At 49.7% G+C, this 20,273-nt stretch overlaps 1 protein-coding gene across 1 annotated transcript in view; it reads left to right on the top strand.

The window, feature by feature from the left end:
* The first annotated feature begins 16,982 nt into the window (after positions 1-16,982).
* amfra (autocrine motility factor receptor a) overlaps positions 16,983-20,273 on the top strand; it is a 90,461-nt gene continuing 87,170 nt past the window's right edge. Inside the window, exon 1 of the mRNA XM_072518535.1 lies at positions 16,983-17,507. Coding sequence (XP_072374636.1) covers positions 17,157-17,507 — 351 coding nt within the window. The 5' untranslated portion in view covers positions 16,983-17,156. The remainder of the gene's footprint in view (positions 17,508-20,273) is intronic.

Here is a 20,273-nt window from a genome sequence, read left to right as displayed (position 1 = left end):
TCAATAAATCACATTAAACTTACTTCAACATCTGGAGTATCTTTTGGTCAAAGCTGCATCGAGTTGCAGCCTGTGTTATCCCAGAGTACATAACACAACATGTGTTGCTAACTTTTGGTTGGTTCAATTGGCTCTGTTTTATAACCTTTGCTCTCGAGTCGCCAGGTATCTTTATGATACCGCCATGAGGTTCACGTTCAAGTAATAATCAATAACTCAATACACCAATTAGTAAGATTCAAATCAAAGCACATTTATTATACACAGTAATCGCTACTCATGCATAATTTCTACTTCTAAGCTACTTCTACAACTAACAGGCCTATACTTAGCTTCGGACTGGCCCACCAGGTCAGGGGAACAAATGGCCTTTCGTTCGGGTTCTGAGTCTGCGGGATTCAAAGGTTGGTATGGATTGGTAGCTAGGAGCGCCTATCTTGTAGCGAGCGTTGACTTCAGACTTACTGGCTTTTGGCGGCAGCTGAATCGGTCACTGTCAAGGGTTAGTTCGCGTTGCTGAGTGACCCGGTCAAGAAGAATGATTTGAACTTGGGGGCTTAACTTTCTAGTCCCCAGGGGCTTTCCGCCTTTCCGGGCGGACCCTGTACCTGGTTCCAAGTGATTGGGCTTTGTTCCAATCGCTTGGTTCGATTTCTCCAATACTGGAGCGGTTCCCTGATCGATGGGCGGTCTTGAGGTGTCCGTTAACCTCTTTTGTGTTGGCTCCTGCTGGCGCCGAGGAGTCTGGCTTGGCTTTGTTTCGATTTGATCCCAAATGTTTCGATTGTACCTGGGGTTCGCTCATTAGTATGTAGATGGCTGCTACATTATTATGCAGATGGATGCTTGTATCAATGCTGTCTGGGCTTTTGCTGAGTTTAATACACAGTAAACTTGCACCTGCTAGTTTCTGCCTGTGTTGGCTGAATTTCCATGCAGCCTTTGCTGTTCTCCATTTTACGTCGGGAGTTGGCCAACCCAGGTGGCTACATTCCCTCCTTGTGATCCTAACGCGAAGCGTGAAGGATCACATAACTGCGTTTTTCATTCCCTGACCCGGCGAGCACTCTCCTATGGCTTCTACACTGACCATAAGTATGCAAAAAATTTTTACCTGACAATTCTGAGGGGCGCTATGTCAAACAGGGACATGCATTACAAAACAAGAAAATCGGAACCTCTAACTATCCTTAATAAACAACACTCACTCAAACATTTCATCACACTAACTTCCTAAACCATACAAACAAATCATAGCAGTATTATATACATTTTTCTGGCTTGGCAGTCAAGCTCAGGTTTGTACAATTGCTCATGAAACATTTCTTTATTTACAACAAATGGCAAACGAATGCTCTTTATTATAGATCCCGGGGGTCGGGGGTCTGGTCATATCCGAAAATAGGGGATTTTATTCTATATACCAGGGTGCGAGCGCGGTAGACTCTCCTTCTCCATTTTCTCAGACGAATAGTCTGCACGATGCAGCAGAGTATCGCTAATACCAATAGGGATTCTATCAGGTAGGACAGGGAGTACCAGGTTATAAACCTGTCACACCAAGATGGTGTGGTGTCGCTTGTGACTGGGCTCTGGGTACTGTGGGGAAGTGAATCATTAACGGCGGGGGGGGGTGTTTAGGTCAGAGGGTTCGCGTTCGCGCTCAACCAAATGTCCATTCGGGTTATGAGCCACGCGGAGGATGTCCTCATGGTTCTTCTTCTTTCGCTTCTCTTCTCTTCTCTGGTCCTGGAGCTTCTGGAGTTCTGTGGGATCAAGCCTAGTGTCTGTTACTACCTTGGTTTAATATCTCGTATGATAGCCTGTCTGTCCTTTAGTGCCAATTACTCCCTTTATAATTGGCCACTATGTGTGACTCCCTCATTTTTTTTTCAAAAACCGAATTTCAGGACAAGAACACACTTACAAATACTGAACCAGTGCGAGCCGTCTCGCAGACTGTGCGGTTTATCATCCAAATGTTTGAGGATGTAAATAGCAAAAGGTTGGCAACCTAAGGGTCACCTGAAAACAAAACTAAACTTTTTGAACCAAACTTGCCGAAATGAGGTGTGTATGGGCCGCGACGGGTAAGATTTGGATGGAGTCCATGGGTAGGACGGCGACCAATGCCGTGTGTGCTCTACCCGAGCGTAGCTGACCATAGGGGGGTTCCCAGGCAGGGCGGGTCCCAATGCCGTTTCTCCACTGCCTGAGCAACCGACAAGAACGGGCAAGGAATGTAGTCATCGTGGGGGACTGCCGTATTGGTTCTTCCCTCGAACCAGAAGGGCAGTTACGAACGGGGGTCTGTGTATCTGTCGACAGACGAGTTCCTCTGAACTGGTGTCTGGGACATTAACAAGTCTCTGCGGACAAACTAGTTCCGCTGAACTAGTGTCTGGCCAAACTAGTTTCTCTGACTGCCAGTGGGCGTCAGAAGGGTGGTGTCGTGAGGCCGTGGAAATTTTTTTTTACAGTCTAACATACAACATTTACCAGTACAAGCACAAACCACATCACACATGCTGCAGGACACCATTTTCTCCCAAGCGGTTCCTTTTAAAACATCATCTGGACACCTCAGTTATCGGTTGCGAACAGGGTCGCAAAGGGGTTCTCGTTTTGGGAGTCAGACTCAAAGTCGTCATCTTCTCCCGGATGCCAAACCCTCGAGTGTATCAGGGCTGATAGGCTGCATGGTGTGATTTGGGATCGCTCTCGTCATTCCGGACGAGTCTGTACGAATTATCTCGGTGCCAAAAGGTGGTGTCTAGTTCTGTGGGGACGGAATCGGGGTCGTCATTGTAGGTCGGTGGTCGGTGGTGGGGTTTGTTTAGGAAAGTGATCATGAAGGGATCACTCGAATCGTGGTCAGATTCGCTGGCTGTGGGTCCTGTTGCATGGGGATAGTAGGGAGGTGTGCTGTGGCTATTGTCTGAGTCACAGTCGCTGTCTCTGCTGCTGCAGTCTGTGGGCGTTCCGGGGCGGAGTGTATATTTCGGGGGTGGAGTCGAGGTTGAATCCGTGGCTGGGCTGGACGTGTTGGGGGATGGTAGGGTTACGTTGGCTGTGGGTGGGGTGTGGTGTGCTGCGTCGAGCATGACATGGTGTGCGTGGTTAGACTGTGTTCCATATGCCTTCAGCTGGTTGATATGGAACCACGCAGTCTTTCCATTGGGGTACTTTGTTTTTTAGACGGAAGGGCTGACTTTGTCCGCAATGGAGTACGGACCCGAATACTTCGGTGACAGGAATGTGCTGGGGTTGTATACGGAGAGCATGACTTGCTGTCCTACACTGAACTCAGTCGCATGCACTGTCTTATCGAAACAGGCCTTGCTCTGTTTCTTTCTTGTGCCCACTTTCACTGCGGCTGCTAGCTGAGCCGTTTTAACATTCGCCACTAATTGTTCGACTGTTTTCTCGTGTGTGAGGGCCGTCACTTCGGGGTTGGTCAAATCTAATCCTAATAAAACTTCTGTGCCTTTCATGGGGCGTCCGGTCATGAGAGTGTGTGGGGTGTAACCTGTGGATGTGGAAACCGTATTTCGCAAAAACATCAGCGCAAAAGGGAGGACTGAATCCCAAGTGGTGTTGTTTTGCTGGACCATTTTTCTGAGGGTTGATTTTATGGTCCGATTCATGCGCTCCATGATACCACTTGACTGGGGGTGGTATGCAATGTGGAATTTTTGGGTAATGTCAAATATCGTGAGGACGTTCTTCATGACACGTCCCGTAAAATGGGAATCTTGGTCGGATTCAATGCTATGGGGGAGTCCCCATCTCGTAAAGATGTTGTGGGTTAGGATCTTGGCTGTGGTCTTTGCCGTGTTTGTTCTGGATGGGAATGCTTCCACCCATTTTGTAAACGTGTCTATCACCACGAGTCCATATTTAAAACCATTCCTGCAAGGGGGCAATGGTCCTATAAAATCAATCTGGAGGTTAGTCCAGGGGCCATTAACGGGTCGGGTGTGACTGAGCTGAGCCTTTTTGGCGTATCTGTCCGGGTTGTTCTGGGCACTGATAAGGCAATTTTCAACGTAGTGAGTTACATCTTCTTTCAAACTCGGCCACCAACAGAGCTGCCTGAGGTGGGCTGTAGTGGAATCGATTCCCTGATGTCCATGACTGTCATGGAATAAACAAATCAGTTGATTCCTGTCCTGTTCAGGAACCACATAAAGGGTGTCTTTTAACACCACACCGTCATGTGTGGTCAGAGCATTTTTAAACCTCTCATCGGGTGCTGGAAATTGTCCTTTTACAATCTCCCTGAGATTGCTGTCCTGCTTCTGGGCCTGCACTAAATCCTCAATATTATTCTGCGAGACCTGAGCTGCATTCACTGGTGCGCTTTCGGGGGGTGTCCAAAAATATCCATGCCTGGAACCTGCTTTAGCCAGTGCGTCGGCATTTACATTTCCAGGGGGGGAGGAACGATGGTGACTTCGAACTTTGACTATTCCAAAAGTCCTGTTCTGTGCTCGCTCTAAAATGTGACGGAGCAATGGGGCTGAGGGGAGGGGTTTTCCGTCTGCGGAAAGAAATCCTCTTGCTTTCCACAGGGGTAGGAATTCCGTAAGGCTGCTGCAGACATAGAGGCTGTCCAAATATATGTCTGCTGGGTTGGGGAAGGAATCTTGGTGTTCCACTATGTATGCAATGGCCGCATGTTCTGCTGCCTGCGCGCCTAAGTGTCCTGGAAGTTTTATTGCTATTTTTTCTAGGGCGCGTCCCTGCGCGTCCTCAACGTAAATCCGCATCCTGTTATGCGCTTCCCTTCTAATATTCTGGAAGATCCATCCACATATATCCTTATGGGTGCGCACATGTCTGTGTGCTTGGGGCTCTGGGTTGAACTACCTATCTTTCTGGGGGGTGTTTTAGCAATAAAGGGGCCTGTGTTGTGGTGTGGAGCGATAATTTCACATCCATGGGGAGTTCCGGGGTACTGTAGGTCATCGGCTAAAAAAGTGTGGGTCTTTGTCCTTTTAACAGTGATGTCCCGTCCCTGCAAAAGAAGGGTCCATCTGGCTGCTCTTATCTGACTATGTAGCCATGTAAAATGGCTGTGTTCCGATTAATCTGGCTAAAACCCAGTTTAAAACGGCTAACCCGAAAGACTGCTGGGAAAAGCAGCCAAAAAGACACAAGCAGGCAGCTGCAGACAGGTTTGCAGCTTCAGCTCGGGGAACGTAGCCCAGATCGATACTCAGGGCTATCAACAGCCCATCAACCCAGGTATCCGCAGTTTCATTCAGGACTGTTTACACCTAATCTACTCAGACATCCACAGCTAAATCGGCTATCCACGGGAACAATTGCAACATATTAGCAATTGAATACCGGGCCAGACCTGTCGGCGCCTGCAGTGGCCGAAACAAAGACAGGTGAGCGACCACCCCCCGATCGAGGAATCGCCTCACCATTGGACACATCGACCCCAGAGATTGGGGACAGAATTGGGGGCAGCACGGTAGCATTGTGGATAGCACAATTGCTTCACAGCTCCAGGGTCCCAGGTTCGATTCCCCGCTGGGTCACTGTGCGGAGTCTGCACATCCTCCCCGTGTGTGCGTGGGTTTCCTCCGGGTGCTCCGGTTTCCTCCCACAGTCCAAAGATGTGCAGGTTAGGTAGATTGGCCATGATAAATTGCCCTTAGTGTCCAAAATTGCCCTTAGTGTTGGGTGGGGTTACTGGGTTATGGGGATAGGGTGGAGGTGTTGACCTTGGGTAGGGTGCTCTTTCCAAGAGCCGGTGCAGACTCGATGGGCCGAATGGCCTCTTGCTGCACTGTAAATTCTATGATAATCCAATCACTTGGGACTCAGGGTCAAGGGCCACCCCGGGAGGCGGGAAGCCCCTGGGCCCTATAAAAGTTAAGGTCCAAGTTCAGATCTCGCTCTCTCTCACCTTCGCCTGCTCGAGACCTTCGCAAGACCAGCCACCGGCAGCAGTAAGTTTGAATCCAACGATCGCTATCCGGTAGAGACACCTAGCCACCGACCTGTAGCAGCCTTTTGAATCCCGCGGGCCAGATTTGATTGGACAAGCCATTTGTTTCCCTGACCTGGTGGGCTCTTCCTAAGTTAAGTATTGGCCAGTAGTGATAGGTTTGTTATATAGAAAGTAGTATTAGGGTATTAATATTGCTTGTTGTATATAATAAATGACCATTGTTTTAATCCTTACTAAGCAGTGCGCTGTGTTATTAATCATAACCTGAACTTGAACCACGTGGCGGTATCATAAAGATACCTGGCGACTCATGAGCAAAGGTGACCTAAACAGAGCAAATAGACTAAAGCTAGAAAGAGCAACAACTAACTGTACCGTCCTTGAGTCGTCCGTCCAATAAAAGTTGGGTGGGGGTGTGTCCCGTCAGGATTGTGATGGGGTTCAGTCCGGTAATGTAAGAAAAATACTGTACGGCCCAAAAAGTTGCGAGCAGGTGCCTTTCACAGGCTGAAAATCCCTGCTCCACAGCATCTAAAACTCTGGAGGCGCAAGCCACGGGCCTTAACTTTGTGCTGTTCCTGAAGGAGCACGGCCGAAAGGGTGCGGTCTGTGCTTGCTACCTCTATCGCATAGGGGGAAAGAGGGTCTGGAACTTGTAGTGCGGGGGCTGCTACGAGTGGTTGTTTCAACGAGTCCACAGCATCCGTATGCTGTGGAAGCCATTCCCAGGGGGCTCCTTTGTTTAGGAGGTCTGAGAGGGCTTCTGCCTTGCTGGCGAAACCGTCAATATGGTTTCGGCAGTAGCCAACCAGTCCTAAAAATGACAGGAGGGCTGAAACGTTCTGGGGAAGGGGCAATTTAGCAATCGAGTCAATTCTTTTATGCTCGATCTCGCGTTTACCATGTGTGATAATTGTACCCAAATATATCACTTTGTGTTCCAAAATCTGGGACATTTTGGGGTTAACTTTACATCCAATCGCTTGTAGGAGTTCCAGGAGTTCGGACAGAAGCTCAATGTGCTCTTCCTTAGTGTCTGTCTGCAGTAGTAGGTCGTCTACGTACTGGACCAGACATTCGGGGCGTGACAAATTTGGCAAAACCATTTGCCAACTGTCGGTGGAAAATGGAGGGGGAGTTGTGGAATCCTTGTGGCAGGCATGTCCACGTGTACTGCTGATTTTTAAAGGTGAAGGCAAATTTGTACTGGCACGCCTTTGCCAATGGAATGGACCAGAATCCATTACTGACATCCAAAACCATAAAGTATCGGGAATTGAGTCCCTGCTTGAGCATGGTCTCGGGGCTTGTTGCTACTGTGGAGGCTGCTGCGAGGGTGATTTTGTTGAGTTCCCGGTAATCGATGGTCAGTCGCCATGATCCATCGGGCTTTCTCACTGGCCAAATCGGGGCATTATTAGTAGAGGCTACTGATCTAAGTACGCCCTGCTGTAATAAGTTGTCGATTACGTTTGCGATTTCTCCCTCTGCCTCTTGGGGAAATCCATACTACTTTTGGGGTCTAGGGTCAGGTCCTGTGATTTGTACTGAACCAGTCATCCGGCCACAGTCGTGTTTGTGGGTCGCGAATGCTGCCCTGTTCTTTTGTAACACTGCCCTAACCTGCTTGGCCGTGCTAATTGTCGCCGGGTTAAACCGAAATTCACCTACTGCGCAAATTTTGTTGGCGTATTCCCCTATTGTGAGCGTTGCGGGGGCTCTTGCTGATTTTGCCATTTTCCAGACACATTGGTTGACTGGATCGAAGGATAGGTTGTGGGAATTTATAAAGTCTATGCCCAAAATGTGTTCTGCTGTGTGGGGCAGGTCGACTAAAACTATGGGGTTGCTTGGTGGTGATGTTGCCAATTTGAATGGGTACAGGGGCTGTGATGTGTCCCTGTTGTGAGTGGCCTGTAAAGCCGCTGAGGGTGATAGTGGCTGTAGTGGGCCACGTGTCCTTTTGGAACATGGTGGAGGAATTTATTGTGGTGCGGGACCCTCTTGTGTCCCAGAGAAACTCGATGGGCTGTCTCCGTATCTTTGCTGCGACTACCGGTCATCCGGACCTATCCCAAAGGGTGTCACAGACCCAACTGTGGGAGCCCGAACACCGTCAGTCCGTTCTGTTCAGGTCCGTCTGATCTGAACGGGTGCTCACACTATGTATGGGCTCTGTCTTATTCTTACTTAGAGTGCCCGTCTGCTGGGCTCTCTGTGGCTTTCGTGAGGCATTGCATTCCCTTGCAAAGTGTCCTAAATGGCCACAATTGAAACACTCCTGTGACTTTTGTGGGGGGCTGTTCTTGCTTTCATTTACCCATGCGGGGTTCTGGTGTGTTTTTAAAAAAATATATATATTGATTAAAGTTTTTTAACACAAATTTTTCTCCCTTACAAACAATAACCCCCCCCCCCCGTAACAAAAAAAAACGAGAAATCGCGCAGAGCAAGATATATACATGGCAAAATGATATATTTACACAGCTTTGTACACTGGCCCTCACCCGTACGTGCCAGTTTCCCCAACCCTTCATGTTATCTCTTGCTCATCCACCCTCCCAGGCAGTCCCCCCTATCCCCCCACCCCCCTCCCAGGACGTCCTCCCCCTCAAGGTTGCTGCTGCTGCTGACCGACCTTCCTCTAACGCTCCGCGAGATAGTCTAGGAACGGTTGCCACCGCCTGTAGAACCCCTGCGCAGACCCTCTCAAGGCGAACTTAATCCTCTCCAACTTTATGAACCCAGCCATATCATTTATCCAGGCCTCCAGGCTGGGGGGCTTTGCCTCCTTCCACATTAGCAAGATCCTTCGCCGGGCTACAAGGGACGCAAAGGCCAGAATGCCGGCCTCTTTCGCCTCCTGCACACCCGATTCGTCCACTACTCCGAATATTGCTAGCCCCCAGCTTGGCTTGACCCGGACTTTCACCACCTGAGATATTGCTCCCGCCACTCCTCTCCAGAACCCCTCCAGTGCCGGGCATGACCAAAACATATGGACATGGTTCGCCGGGCTCCCTGAGCACCTTCCACATCTGTCCTCTACCCCAAAGAACCTACTCAACCTCGCCCCCGTCAAGTGCGCTCTGTGGACCACCTTAAATTGTATCAGGCTGAGCCTGGCACATGAGGAGGAGGAATTAACCCTACCTAGGGCATCAGCCCACAGACCTTCCTCGATCTCCTCCCCCAGCTTCTCCTCCCATTTACCCTTCAACTCTTCTACCAGCGCTTCCCCCTCTTCTTTCAACTCCTGGCGTATTTCCGACACCTTGCCCTCCCCGACCCATACACCCGAGATCACCCTATCTTGAACTTCTTGTGCCGGGAGCAACGGGAATTTCCTCACCTGTCGCCTCACAAAAGCCCTCACTTGCATATATCTAAAGGCATTTCCCGGGGGTAACTCGAACTTCTCCTCCAGTGCCCCGAGGCTCGCAAACGTCCCGTCGATGAACAGGTCCCCCATTCTTCCTATCCCCGCCCGGTGCCAGCTCTGGAACCCCCCGTCCATCTTCCCCGGGACAAACCGGTGGTTACCCCTGATCGGGGACCACACCGATGCTCCCATTGCACCCCAGTGCCGTCTCCACTGGCCCCAGATCCTTAGCGTTGCGGCCACCACCGGGCTCGTGGTATACTTTGTCGGCGAGAGCGGCAGCGGTGCCGTCACCAACGCCCCCAGGCTCGTTCCTTTACAGGACGCCATCTCCATCCTCTTCCATGCCGCCCCCTCTCCCTCCATAACCCACTTGCAGATCATTGCCACATTTGCTGCCCAGTAGTAGCTCCCCAGGTTTGGCAGCGCCAACCCTCCTCGGTCCCTACTGCATTCCAGGAACCCTCTCCTTACTCTCGGGGTCTTATTCGCCCACACAAACCCCATAATACTCCTGCCTACTCTCTTAAAAAAGGCCTTAGTGATCACGATGGGAAGGCACTGAAACACAAACAGAAACCTCGGAAGGACCACCATTTTGACCGACTGCACTCTACCCGCCAGCGAGAGCGGTAACATGCCCCATCTTTTGAAATCCTCCTCCATTTGCTCCACCAACCTCGTCAGATTCAGTTTATGTAGGGTCCCCCAACTCCTGGCTATCTGGATCCCCAGATACCGAAAGCTCCCCTCCGCCCTCCTCAGCGGTAGGTCCCCTATCCCTCTTTCTTGGTCCCCCACCTGTAATACAAAGAGCTCACTCTTCCCTACATTGAGCTTATAGCCCGAAAACTCCCCAAACTCGCTTAGAGTCTGCATGACCTCCACCATCCCCTCCATTGGATCTGCCACGTACAGCAACAGGTCATCCGCATATAGCGACACCCGATGCTCTTCTCCCCCTCGGACCACCCCCTTCCATTTATTATACTCCCTCAATGACATGGCCAATGGTTCGATCGCCAATGCGAACAACAGGGGGGACAGGGGGCACCCCTGCCTCGTCCCTCGGTACAGTCGAAAGTACTCCGACCTCCGCCGGTTCATCACTACACTTGCCATCGGGGCTCTGTAAATGAGCTTAACCCAATTGATAAACCCTACCCCGAACCCAAACCTGCGCAGCACCTCCCAGAGGTACTCCCACTCTACTCGGTCAAAGGCCTTCTCCGCGTCCATAGCTGCCGCTATCTCCGCCTCTCCCTCCTCCAATGGCATCATTATCACGTTTAAGAGCCTCCGCACATTGGTGTTTAGTTGCCTGCCCTTTACAAATCCCGTCTGGTCCTCGTGGATTACCCCCGGGACACAGTCCTCGATCCTCGTGGTCAGCACTTTTGCCAGCAACTTTGCATCCACATTGAGGAGCGAGATCGGCCTGTATGATCCACATTGCAGTGGGTCCTTGTCCCGCTTTAGGATCAAAGAAATTGTCGCTTCCGACATTGTCGGGGGCAGGGTCCCCTCCTCTCTTGCATCATTAAAGGTCCTCACCAGTAGCGGGGCCAACCTGTCTGCGTACTTCCTGTAGAACTCCACCGGGAATCCATTCGGTCCCGGGGCCTTCCCCGCCTGCACGTTCCCCAAACCCTTGATCAGCTCCTCCAACCCAATTGGTGCCCCCAAACCAGCCACCTCTTGCTCCTTCACCCTCGGGAATCTCAGCTGATCTAGGAATCGTCTCATCCCCTCTTCCCCCGCTGGGGGCTGGGATCTGTACAGCTCTTCATAAAAGGCCTTGAATACCTCGTTTATTTTCGTCGAACTACGAACCGTGGCTCCCCTTCCATCTTTAACTCCCCCTATTTCCCTCGCTGCCATCCTCTTATGGAGCTGGTGTGCCAGCATCCGACTAGCCTTTTCCCCATACTCGTAGGTCGCCCCCTGCGCTTTCCTCCACTGTGCCTCCGCCTTCCCTGTGGTCAACAGGTCAAACTCCGTCTGGAGCCGTCGTCTTTCCCCAAGTAATCTTTCATCCGGGGCCTCTGCGTATCTCCTGTCCACTCTCAAAATCTCCCCCACTAACCTCTCCCTTTCCATACCCTCTGTCTTCTCCCTATGAGCCCTAATGGAAATGAGCTCTCCCCTGATCACCGCCTTCAACGCCTCCATACCACCCCCACCCGGACCTCCCCGTTGTCGTTGGCCTCCAAGTACCTTTCGATACACCCCCTCACCTTCCCACACACCACCTCGTCCGCCAGCAGTCCCACATCCAGCCGCCACAACGGGCGTTGGTCCCTCTCCTCTCCCAGCTCCAGTTCCACCCAGTGTGGGGCATGGTCCGAAACGGCTATAGCCGAATACTCCGTCCCCTCCACCCTCGGGATGAGCGCCCTACCCAGAACAAGAAATCTATCCGGGAGTAGGCTTTGTGTACATGGGAGAAGAAAGAAAATTCCCTGGCCTGCGGCCTTGCAAACCGCCATGGGTCCACTCCCCCCATCTGATCCATAAACCCCCTAAGTACCTTGGCCGCTGCCGGCCTCTTTCCAGTCCTTGATTTGGAGCGGTCTAGTGCTGGATCCAACACTGTATTGAAGTCCCCTCCCATTATCAGGCCTCCTATCTCTGGGTCCGGAATGCGCCCCAACATGCGCTTCATGAATCCTGCATCATCCCAGTTTGGGGCGTATACGTTTACCAACATCACCCACATCCCTTGCAGCCTACCACTCACCATTACATATCGCCCTCCATTGTCCGCTACAATAGTCTTGGCCTCAAATGACACCCGCTTTCCCACCAATATTGCCACCCCTCTATTCTTCGCGTCCAGTCCCGAATGGAATACCTGTCCTACCCATCCCTTTCTTAGCCTGACCTGGTCCGCCACCTTCAGGTGTGTCTCTTGGAGCATGGCCACGTCCACCTTCAGTCCCTTTAAGTGCGCGAACACTCGAGCCCTCTTCACCAGCCTATTCAGGCCCCTCACATTCCACGTTATCAGCCGGATTGGAGGGCCTCTCACCCCCCCCATTGTCCCGCCGACTAGCCATCTCCTTTTCTGGGCCAGTCCCGTGTCCACCCCTCCCTCACCCTCCAGTCCCCCAGAGGGGGGATCCCTGTCCCGACCACCTCTTCTGTGTCCCATTCCCTTTCGGCCAGTGCAGCAGCAACCCTTTTTCCCCCCCCCTTCCTCCCCTCCCCTCCCCCCCGCTAGACCCCTGTCTAGCTATTTTGCTCCCCCAATGTCACTCCCGTAAGTCAGCTGACGCCTGCTGACCCCGGCTTTCCCCGCTGTCCCATTGACCTCCCCGCGTGGGAGTTTCCCAATCCATATGCATTCCTTCGTTCCCCTTCCCGACTTTCTTCCCGCACGCGGGAAAACACCCCGCGCTTTCCAAAGCCCGCTCCGCCCCCTCTGGCGCAGCTCCTGTCTCTCTCCCCCAGACCATGTAACATTTCCTGCGCGTGATTGACCCCCTATATACAACAACCATCACACATCAAACCTCAAACATCCCCCCTACCCTCACAAACCCTCAGTTAGAGTCCAACTTTTCGCCTTGTACAAAGGTCCACGCCTCTTCAGGCGTTTCGAAGTAAAAGTGTTGGCCCTTGTATGTGACCCACAGTCGCGCTGGCTGCAGCATGTTCTGGTGTGTTTTAACTGCTTGTATGTCTGCTTCTGCCTGCTTTTCTTTGGGATTTTTAACTGCGGGTTTCATAGTTTTGTACAGACTGCTCCCAGGTGCGGGACAATCTTTTTACGACCCAGTTCTCATTATGAGCCTCCTCTGAGGGGTCATAATTGGCTCAAGCTTTTTGTCCTGTTTCTGTGGCATGGGAGATAAGAGTGTGGGTCCATTTGGCCATGTTATCTGCGGACAAATGGGCGCGGTCTAAGTCTTTATAAACTGCTGCAAAATGGATCCACAGGCGTCCAGCGAATGCTGTGGGGTGCTCGGTTTTCTTTTGCCTGCATTTATTGAGGCCATCTAAGGGGTCACCCCGGTTATACCTGATCGGGTCTAGGACCGCGATATGCATTTCTGCAAGGGTGCCTCCTCCTACATTCTGTGGGTCGGGAAGGGCTGCTACGACCGAAGGGTCTAAACTCAAAACTGTGAGCTTCATGTGCTCTCGCTCATCCAGGCTGTACATGGTCGCCTGCTGCTTTACTCTGGCAAAGAAGTGGTGGGGGTCTGAGGTGGGGAGGAACGGTTTGATTTACTCGCACGCGCACCGTAATTGGGTCACTGTTAAGGGGGTGGTGTACAGAAATTCCGTGTCGTCCGATGTGGCTGGGCGGTGGGTGGTGACTGGGTTCATTGGAGCCTGAGCTATCTGCTCTATGGGGGGTTGGGGCGCTTTCCTCTTTTGGGGCTTTCCCTGCGCACATGTTCCCTGAACATATCTCTGCGCTGTCTCATTCAACTCTTCCCAATCAGGGCCGTCTTCCTCGTCTAACTTTGATCCAAAGGTTTCCTGGAATCCTTTTTGAACTGAAAGCAGAGATTGCAGTTCTGCAATCTGCTTCCGGCACTTTGCGTGGTCTAGTGAGCTTTGTCTTTGCTCCGTGGTGGCAGCATGGAGTGCTCTTAACACTGCCTTCAGGTCACTACACTGCCTCTGCAATGCCTCTACCTGCTTCTTGGTTTCTTCTCGTACCAGGACTGCACGTTGCGTGACCTGATAGGTCTTTTGTACTGGGACTGGAAGCTGCTTAAGTGCGCCAGACAAGACTGGTGTGCCCACTTGGCATCATCCACCTCTCCGTCTTTTGCTGCCAACCTCCTCCTTAACTCCACGTTCTCTCTTTCTACTTCACTAACATCGACCTTGCTCATTCGATGTATGCCTTCCATCTCTTTCCGGAGCGTCCTAACGACCTCCTCTGTGCCTCGCAATTGTGCCAAGCAGGACATGATTGCCATCGGCTTGCGAGCTTTTCCAAAGCTCTCCTTGTGAATCTCGCTCAGGTTCTCCCACCAAGTATGTCCTATACTCACGGGACCTGTTTCCTCATTGCTACAGAATTCGCTCCAAAGGGGCCATCCTTTCCCTTTGAGGTACTTCCTGATTTCTTCTTCCCAAACGGGGCACTGTCCTACTCTGCTGCTGCTGGTCGCTGCGACCGCAAATTCTTCTGGGTTCATGAGGCTTTGAATTGCCTGCATTGCCATCTTTATTATCTGAATGCTTCTTTTAAATTTGGAACAGAGGGACTAAGGCGGTGCTGTAGTTACGGGTACGGCTTTCGCTCATTTCCGAAATACAAACTCCCGACAGTTTTGGCGCAACAAAAAGATCTATCAGTATTAGCTTATGGCCCTGTTAGTTACGCATGCATTTAACACACATCCGAATTATGAGGATTGATCAGAACTGCTTGAACACTTGTGGTTTTCTGTTCCCAATTGGATCTCTAATTCAAATTTTTGGGCTCTCCCGGAGTGGTTAAGCCACTTCTAGATTGGGTCCCGTCAGATGTCGCCAGTAATATGTTGCTAACTTTTGGGTGGTTCAATTGGCTCTGTTTTATAACCTTTGCTCTCGAGTAGCCAGCTATCTTTATACCACCACGAGGTTCAAGTTCAAGAAATGATCAATAACTCAATACACCAATTAGTAAGATTCAAATCAAAGGACATTTATTATACACAGTAATCGCTACTCATGCATAAATTCTACTTCTAAGCTACTTCTACAACTAATAGGCCTATACTTAGCTTTGGACTGGCCCACCAGGTCAGGGGAACAAATGGCCTTTCATTCGGGTTCTGAGTCTGCGGGATTCAAAGGTGGTACGGACTGGTAGCTAGGAGCGCCTATCTTGTAGTGAGTGTTGACTTCAGACTTACTGGCTTTTGGCGGGAGCTGAACCGGTCACTGTCAAGGGTTGGTTCGCGTTGCTGAGTGACCCGGTCAAGAAGAACGATTTGAACTTGGGGACTTAACTTTCTAGTCCCCAGGGGCTTCCCGCCTTTCCGGCCGGACCCTGTACCTGGTTCCAAGTGATTGGACTTCGTTCCAATCGCTTGATTCGATTTCTCCAATACTGGAGCAGTTCCCTGATCGATGGGCGGTGATCGATGGGCAGTCTTGAAGTGGTCTGGCTTGGCTTTGTTTCTCCCAAATGTTTTGATTGTACCTGGGGATCACTCATTAGTATGTAGATGGCTGCTACATTATTATGCAGATGGATGCTTGTATCGATGCTGTCTGGGCTTTTGCAGTTTAATACACAGTAAACTTGCACCTGCTAGTTTCTGCCTGTGTTGGCTGAATTTCCCTGCAGCCTTTGCTGTTCTCCATTTTACGTCGGGAGTTGGCCAACCCAGGTGGCTATACATGGTACCAGTATATTTAAAAAAATGTTGTGTTATGTACTCTGGGATAACACAGGCTGCAACTCGATGCAGCTTTGACCAAAAGATACTCCAGATGTTGAAGTAAGTTCAATGTGATTTATTGAACCATTAGCACAGTTCTCTATGAGTTCGACTCTCCTGCTAATCTTGCAAGGTAACTCAGTCTACTCTAAGCCACGTGGTGTGTGTGATGCTTCTGATCTGCCCCTGTCCTACTCTCTAAGTGTCTGTCTGTGGAACGAGGCAGAGCATGTGTGCCCTGTCCTTATATATGGGTTGTGTAATGCCCCCTTGTGATAGTGTCACCTCTGGGTGTCTTGACTGTCCATTGGTCGTGTCCTATTCTATGTGTTCCTTCGCTGTATGTCTGCATGTCATGACGTCTCTGGTGCTCCCTCTCGTGTTTACTTAGTCGTAGTGTATTTACATTAACTTCTTGTGTATTTACAGTGATGCATATCACACCACCCAGGTTGTTCTCTCGTCCAAACTCTTCCATCGGGCAGAAGATACAAAAATCTAAGAAGTCACACTAACAGATTCAAAAACAAGTCTTCCCTGCTATTACCAGCCTCCAAAATGACCCTCTTATGGACTGAAGTGATCTCCTCACACATCTTCTCTACTGAATAGTACTACGTCCTTATGCTTCACCCAGTGCCTGTGTCTATGTATTTAAATTGTGTATTTATGTATGTCTCATGTTTTTTTCATGTAATGAACGATCTGTCTGCTGTACGCAGAACAATACTTTGCACTGTACCTTGGTACACGTGACAAGAAATCAAATCTATCAATCAAACAAGCAATGTAGGTCGCACATAGGTGATGGATGAACAAGCCTCGGTGCAAGTGGACAGCAGAATTTTGGATGAACTCACGTTTATTTAGGATATAAGAAGCCATCCGGGAGAGCATTGGAATAGTCAAATCTGGGGAAAGGAAGATGTTGATGAGGGATTCAGCAGCAGATGGACTGACGCAGGGATGATACTAGCTACCGGCAATGATAAATTAAACCTTTAATAGCTGTTTTAGCATTTTATGGGAAATTTTTGTCGCTCCCTGCATGAGCGTCAAGTGAGTCAGTATTTTTGCTAATAGTCTCTTCAACGAGCTGTATTGATGACCCCAGGCATCGGTAACCATGGAGACCATCTCCATGACAGCGTGGCCCGTACCCTTCAGGATGTTCTCTGACGAGCATGACGTTTCGCGCAATCACTTCCGGTTATACCTAGTCAGCCCCGCCCATCCCCGCTCTTTGGCGACGTCACCGGTATCGCTGGAGAATCAGCAGCTGGAGTGAAAACCGGAAAACCCTGGGCGCCGGAGAGTTAACGGCAATCTCGGGGGCCGTGCGCTCGCGCTTCCTTCCCCCAGTCACCGGGGTAACAGCAGCGCAGCTCTGAACCAACGCGGCCCTGTAATGCCGCTGCTTTTCCTCGAGCGGTTCCCCTGGCCCAGCCTGCGGACCTACACGGCCCTGAGCGCAGCGCTGCTGGCCGCCAGCCTTTTCAGTGCCTATTCACACCTCAACCTGCCGCCGGGCCCAGAGCCCAGCCCCGCCGCCCAGCAGCCGCCCGACCTCGGCGCTCCCACCCCCAGCGACGCCACAAACGGCGAGCGGCCAACCGAGGGCATCAGCGGGGAAAACGCCGCCGCCTTGGATCATGGTGAAGGCGACTTGATATCAGCAAACCGACCCGAATGGGCCGACGGCCATGGTCTGGCGTTGGAGATGGCCTGGTACTTGGTGTCAGACGGCTGGTGTGTTTGGGTAAGTGTTTGTCTTACTTCACCGGGTAAATCTGTACAAGGAGAGAACTTTTTGCCCCAAAGCTAGTGATTTGAAACCAACCTGTTGGACTTTAACCTGGTGTTGTAAGACTTCTTACTGTAAAATGTTAACAGACAAACACTTCGTCGAAGAGGATTTTTAAATGTGGGGGCTGATAACGGAATAAACGCACTGCTTCCATTGTCACCGGTTTGTGTTACTGAACGTTCGGGCCTTAATTCACTGAACGACTGTGTCCATAACGAGCAGCCTTTAGAATGGAAACAAATGTTTGATCATCTGCACTTGGAGGATTTGTTTGTATTCTGTTGTCCTTTAGATGACATTAAGATTGGACATTCCCTTTCTAAACAAATCTGCATATGAACCTCCTTCAGTTTCAGACGAATAATGCAAGGGGCACTCCGTATGTAATCTTATGATGCAGATACACTAGGCTTTCTGTGTACAAGATTTGATTCAACAAAAACTGATGAAAGAACTATTTTGCTACTATTTTGCTACTCCATTTATGTTCAATATGTGACCATGTAAGTTACAGGAGGTGTCTTATTATGATTGAAGTGTGACCAAAGTTTAGAATATTCTGTGAATTACATGAGGAAAGGTTTTGGGTTAAGGACTAAATGTTAAGGGAAACAGGCGAAAGGTAATATAAAAGACATGATTTATGATTAGGGGATGAAGACCTTCTGTCAGGTTGTGAATCTTTAAATTATCTATCCTGCAGAGCTGTGAAGGCAGAGTCAGTGAACATTCAGAGCTGAGGTAGACAGATCCTTAAAGTATTGGGGAATCGAGGCTAATGGGGAACAGGCAGACAGGTTCAATATCAGATCAATCATAGAATACCTACAGTGCAGAAGGAGGCCATTCAGCCAATCGAGTTTGTGCTGACCTTTGAAAGAGCGCCCTACATAAGTCCACTGCCCTGCCCTATCCCTGTAACCCCACCTAACCTTTGGACACTAAAGGGCAATTTAACATGGCCAATCAATCCACCTAAACTGCACATCTTCAGACTGTGGGAGGAAACCCATGCAGACAGAGAACTTGAAAACTCCCCACACCCAGTCTCCTGAGGTTGGAATTGTCCCTGGTGCTGTGAGGCAACAGTACTAACCACTGTGCCACCATGTCACCCGATTTGATAAGATCCGTGATCTTTGTTCGAATCCCAGATGAGAAACCAACTATTTGCAATTTGTAAAATGGAGGAAATGTTACTGCAACAAGGGAGTGATAACACTGACTCATCGGTATATTTTATGTTAAAGCAAACTTTAATTTAAACCAGAATTGACATGAGCAACAAAAAGAGTTTTACAGTTAATTGTTACATAAGTTCTTGAGAAAAAGAGAAAACCTTAACTAACTTCCTGAATCTACCACTATATTCCAATTAAGCAACATTACATCAGTTCTTGTGTAAAATGCAAACCTTAACTAACTTCCCAGACCTGCCACTATGTTCCAAATAACAATCATGAATAAGTTAACTAGGTTTCTACTTTCCTTTCCCTGTGCAAAATCTTTGGAGTGACACCCTATCAGAAGCAAACTAAAACTCATCTTTTCACATGAGAGTTCCAGGATCAACTGACTTTTCAGACCTGCCTCCTCCTATTAACTACACCATCTGTACCTAAAGCATGAGTCATTCTTTTGTCTCTTCTTAGGAGATGCCCCATGACTTGTTTAGCCAGGCCCAAACACAATACCCTTCATAAATTATCTACACCCCAGGGGTCCTTCAACACAAACAGTATTCCAGTAGCTAGCTATCTGTAAACAAGTAAATGGTTCTCAATCTATTAACAGAAGACTTCACCTGCAAATCAATAAATTCCTCACTTTTACAACCCCTTGATCATAGCTCTAGCAGTCATACTGCCTGTATGCACCTTAATCCAAGTTTTAATAACATTACTGCAAAATATATAAAAATGACAATTACTTCATCACACCTTCGAGGTCCATAATGTCTACTCCCGTTCATGTATGTTAAGACGTTGTGATGAGCAAACAAATTAAATAGCCTTCAAAGTATATAGCTTTGTGAAAGAAAGAAAGAATGAAGAATTTGTTCTGAACTCTTACCCATTTAAGATGTATGAAGGTCAGTGCTAGTATCACTGCTTTTTTGATGTATAAATGACATGGATGTTGGAATACATCATGACATTTTCAAAATTTGGCAATGACGTGAATGTGTGCCAAACAGTGAGGATGATGCCAGTTGACATGGCAGAATTGGCAAATAATTTGCAGATGAAATTTAATATGGGGACTTATTTTATAAAATAATGTTAGAGTACCCAATTCTTTTTTTTTCCAATTAAGGAGCATTTTAGCATGGCCAGGCTTCTGCACCACTGCCTCCCACTGGCCGGGACCCCAGGAGGAGCCTGAGGAGATCCCGTCTGTTGATGATCCCGGTGGTGGTATCATCCCGGTGGTGGGATCAAGACAGCCCCAGTGTGGTGGAGGATTCAGGCCCGGAGGGTGACTGTCCGAAGGCTGTCAGCCACCCAGTGTCAGGAGCGCAGGGTGCACGAGATGCTCTGTAGCGGGGAGCAGGTGTCACTCGTGCCTGACGTGTTTCCCGCTAACCCAGTAACCCCACCAACACTAAGGGCAATTTTGGACACGAAGGGCAATTTAGCACGGCCAATCCACCTAACCTGCACATCTTTGGACTGTGGGAGGAAACCGGAGCACCCGGAGGAAACCCACGCACACACG

Source organism: Scyliorhinus torazame, chromosome 10, assembly GCF_047496885.1.
Source record: "Scyliorhinus torazame isolate Kashiwa2021f chromosome 10, sScyTor2.1, whole genome shotgun sequence".
Taxonomy (NCBI): domain Eukaryota; kingdom Metazoa; phylum Chordata; class Chondrichthyes; order Carcharhiniformes; family Scyliorhinidae; genus Scyliorhinus; species Scyliorhinus torazame.
This window is presented reverse-complemented; position numbering and strand designations above follow the sequence as displayed.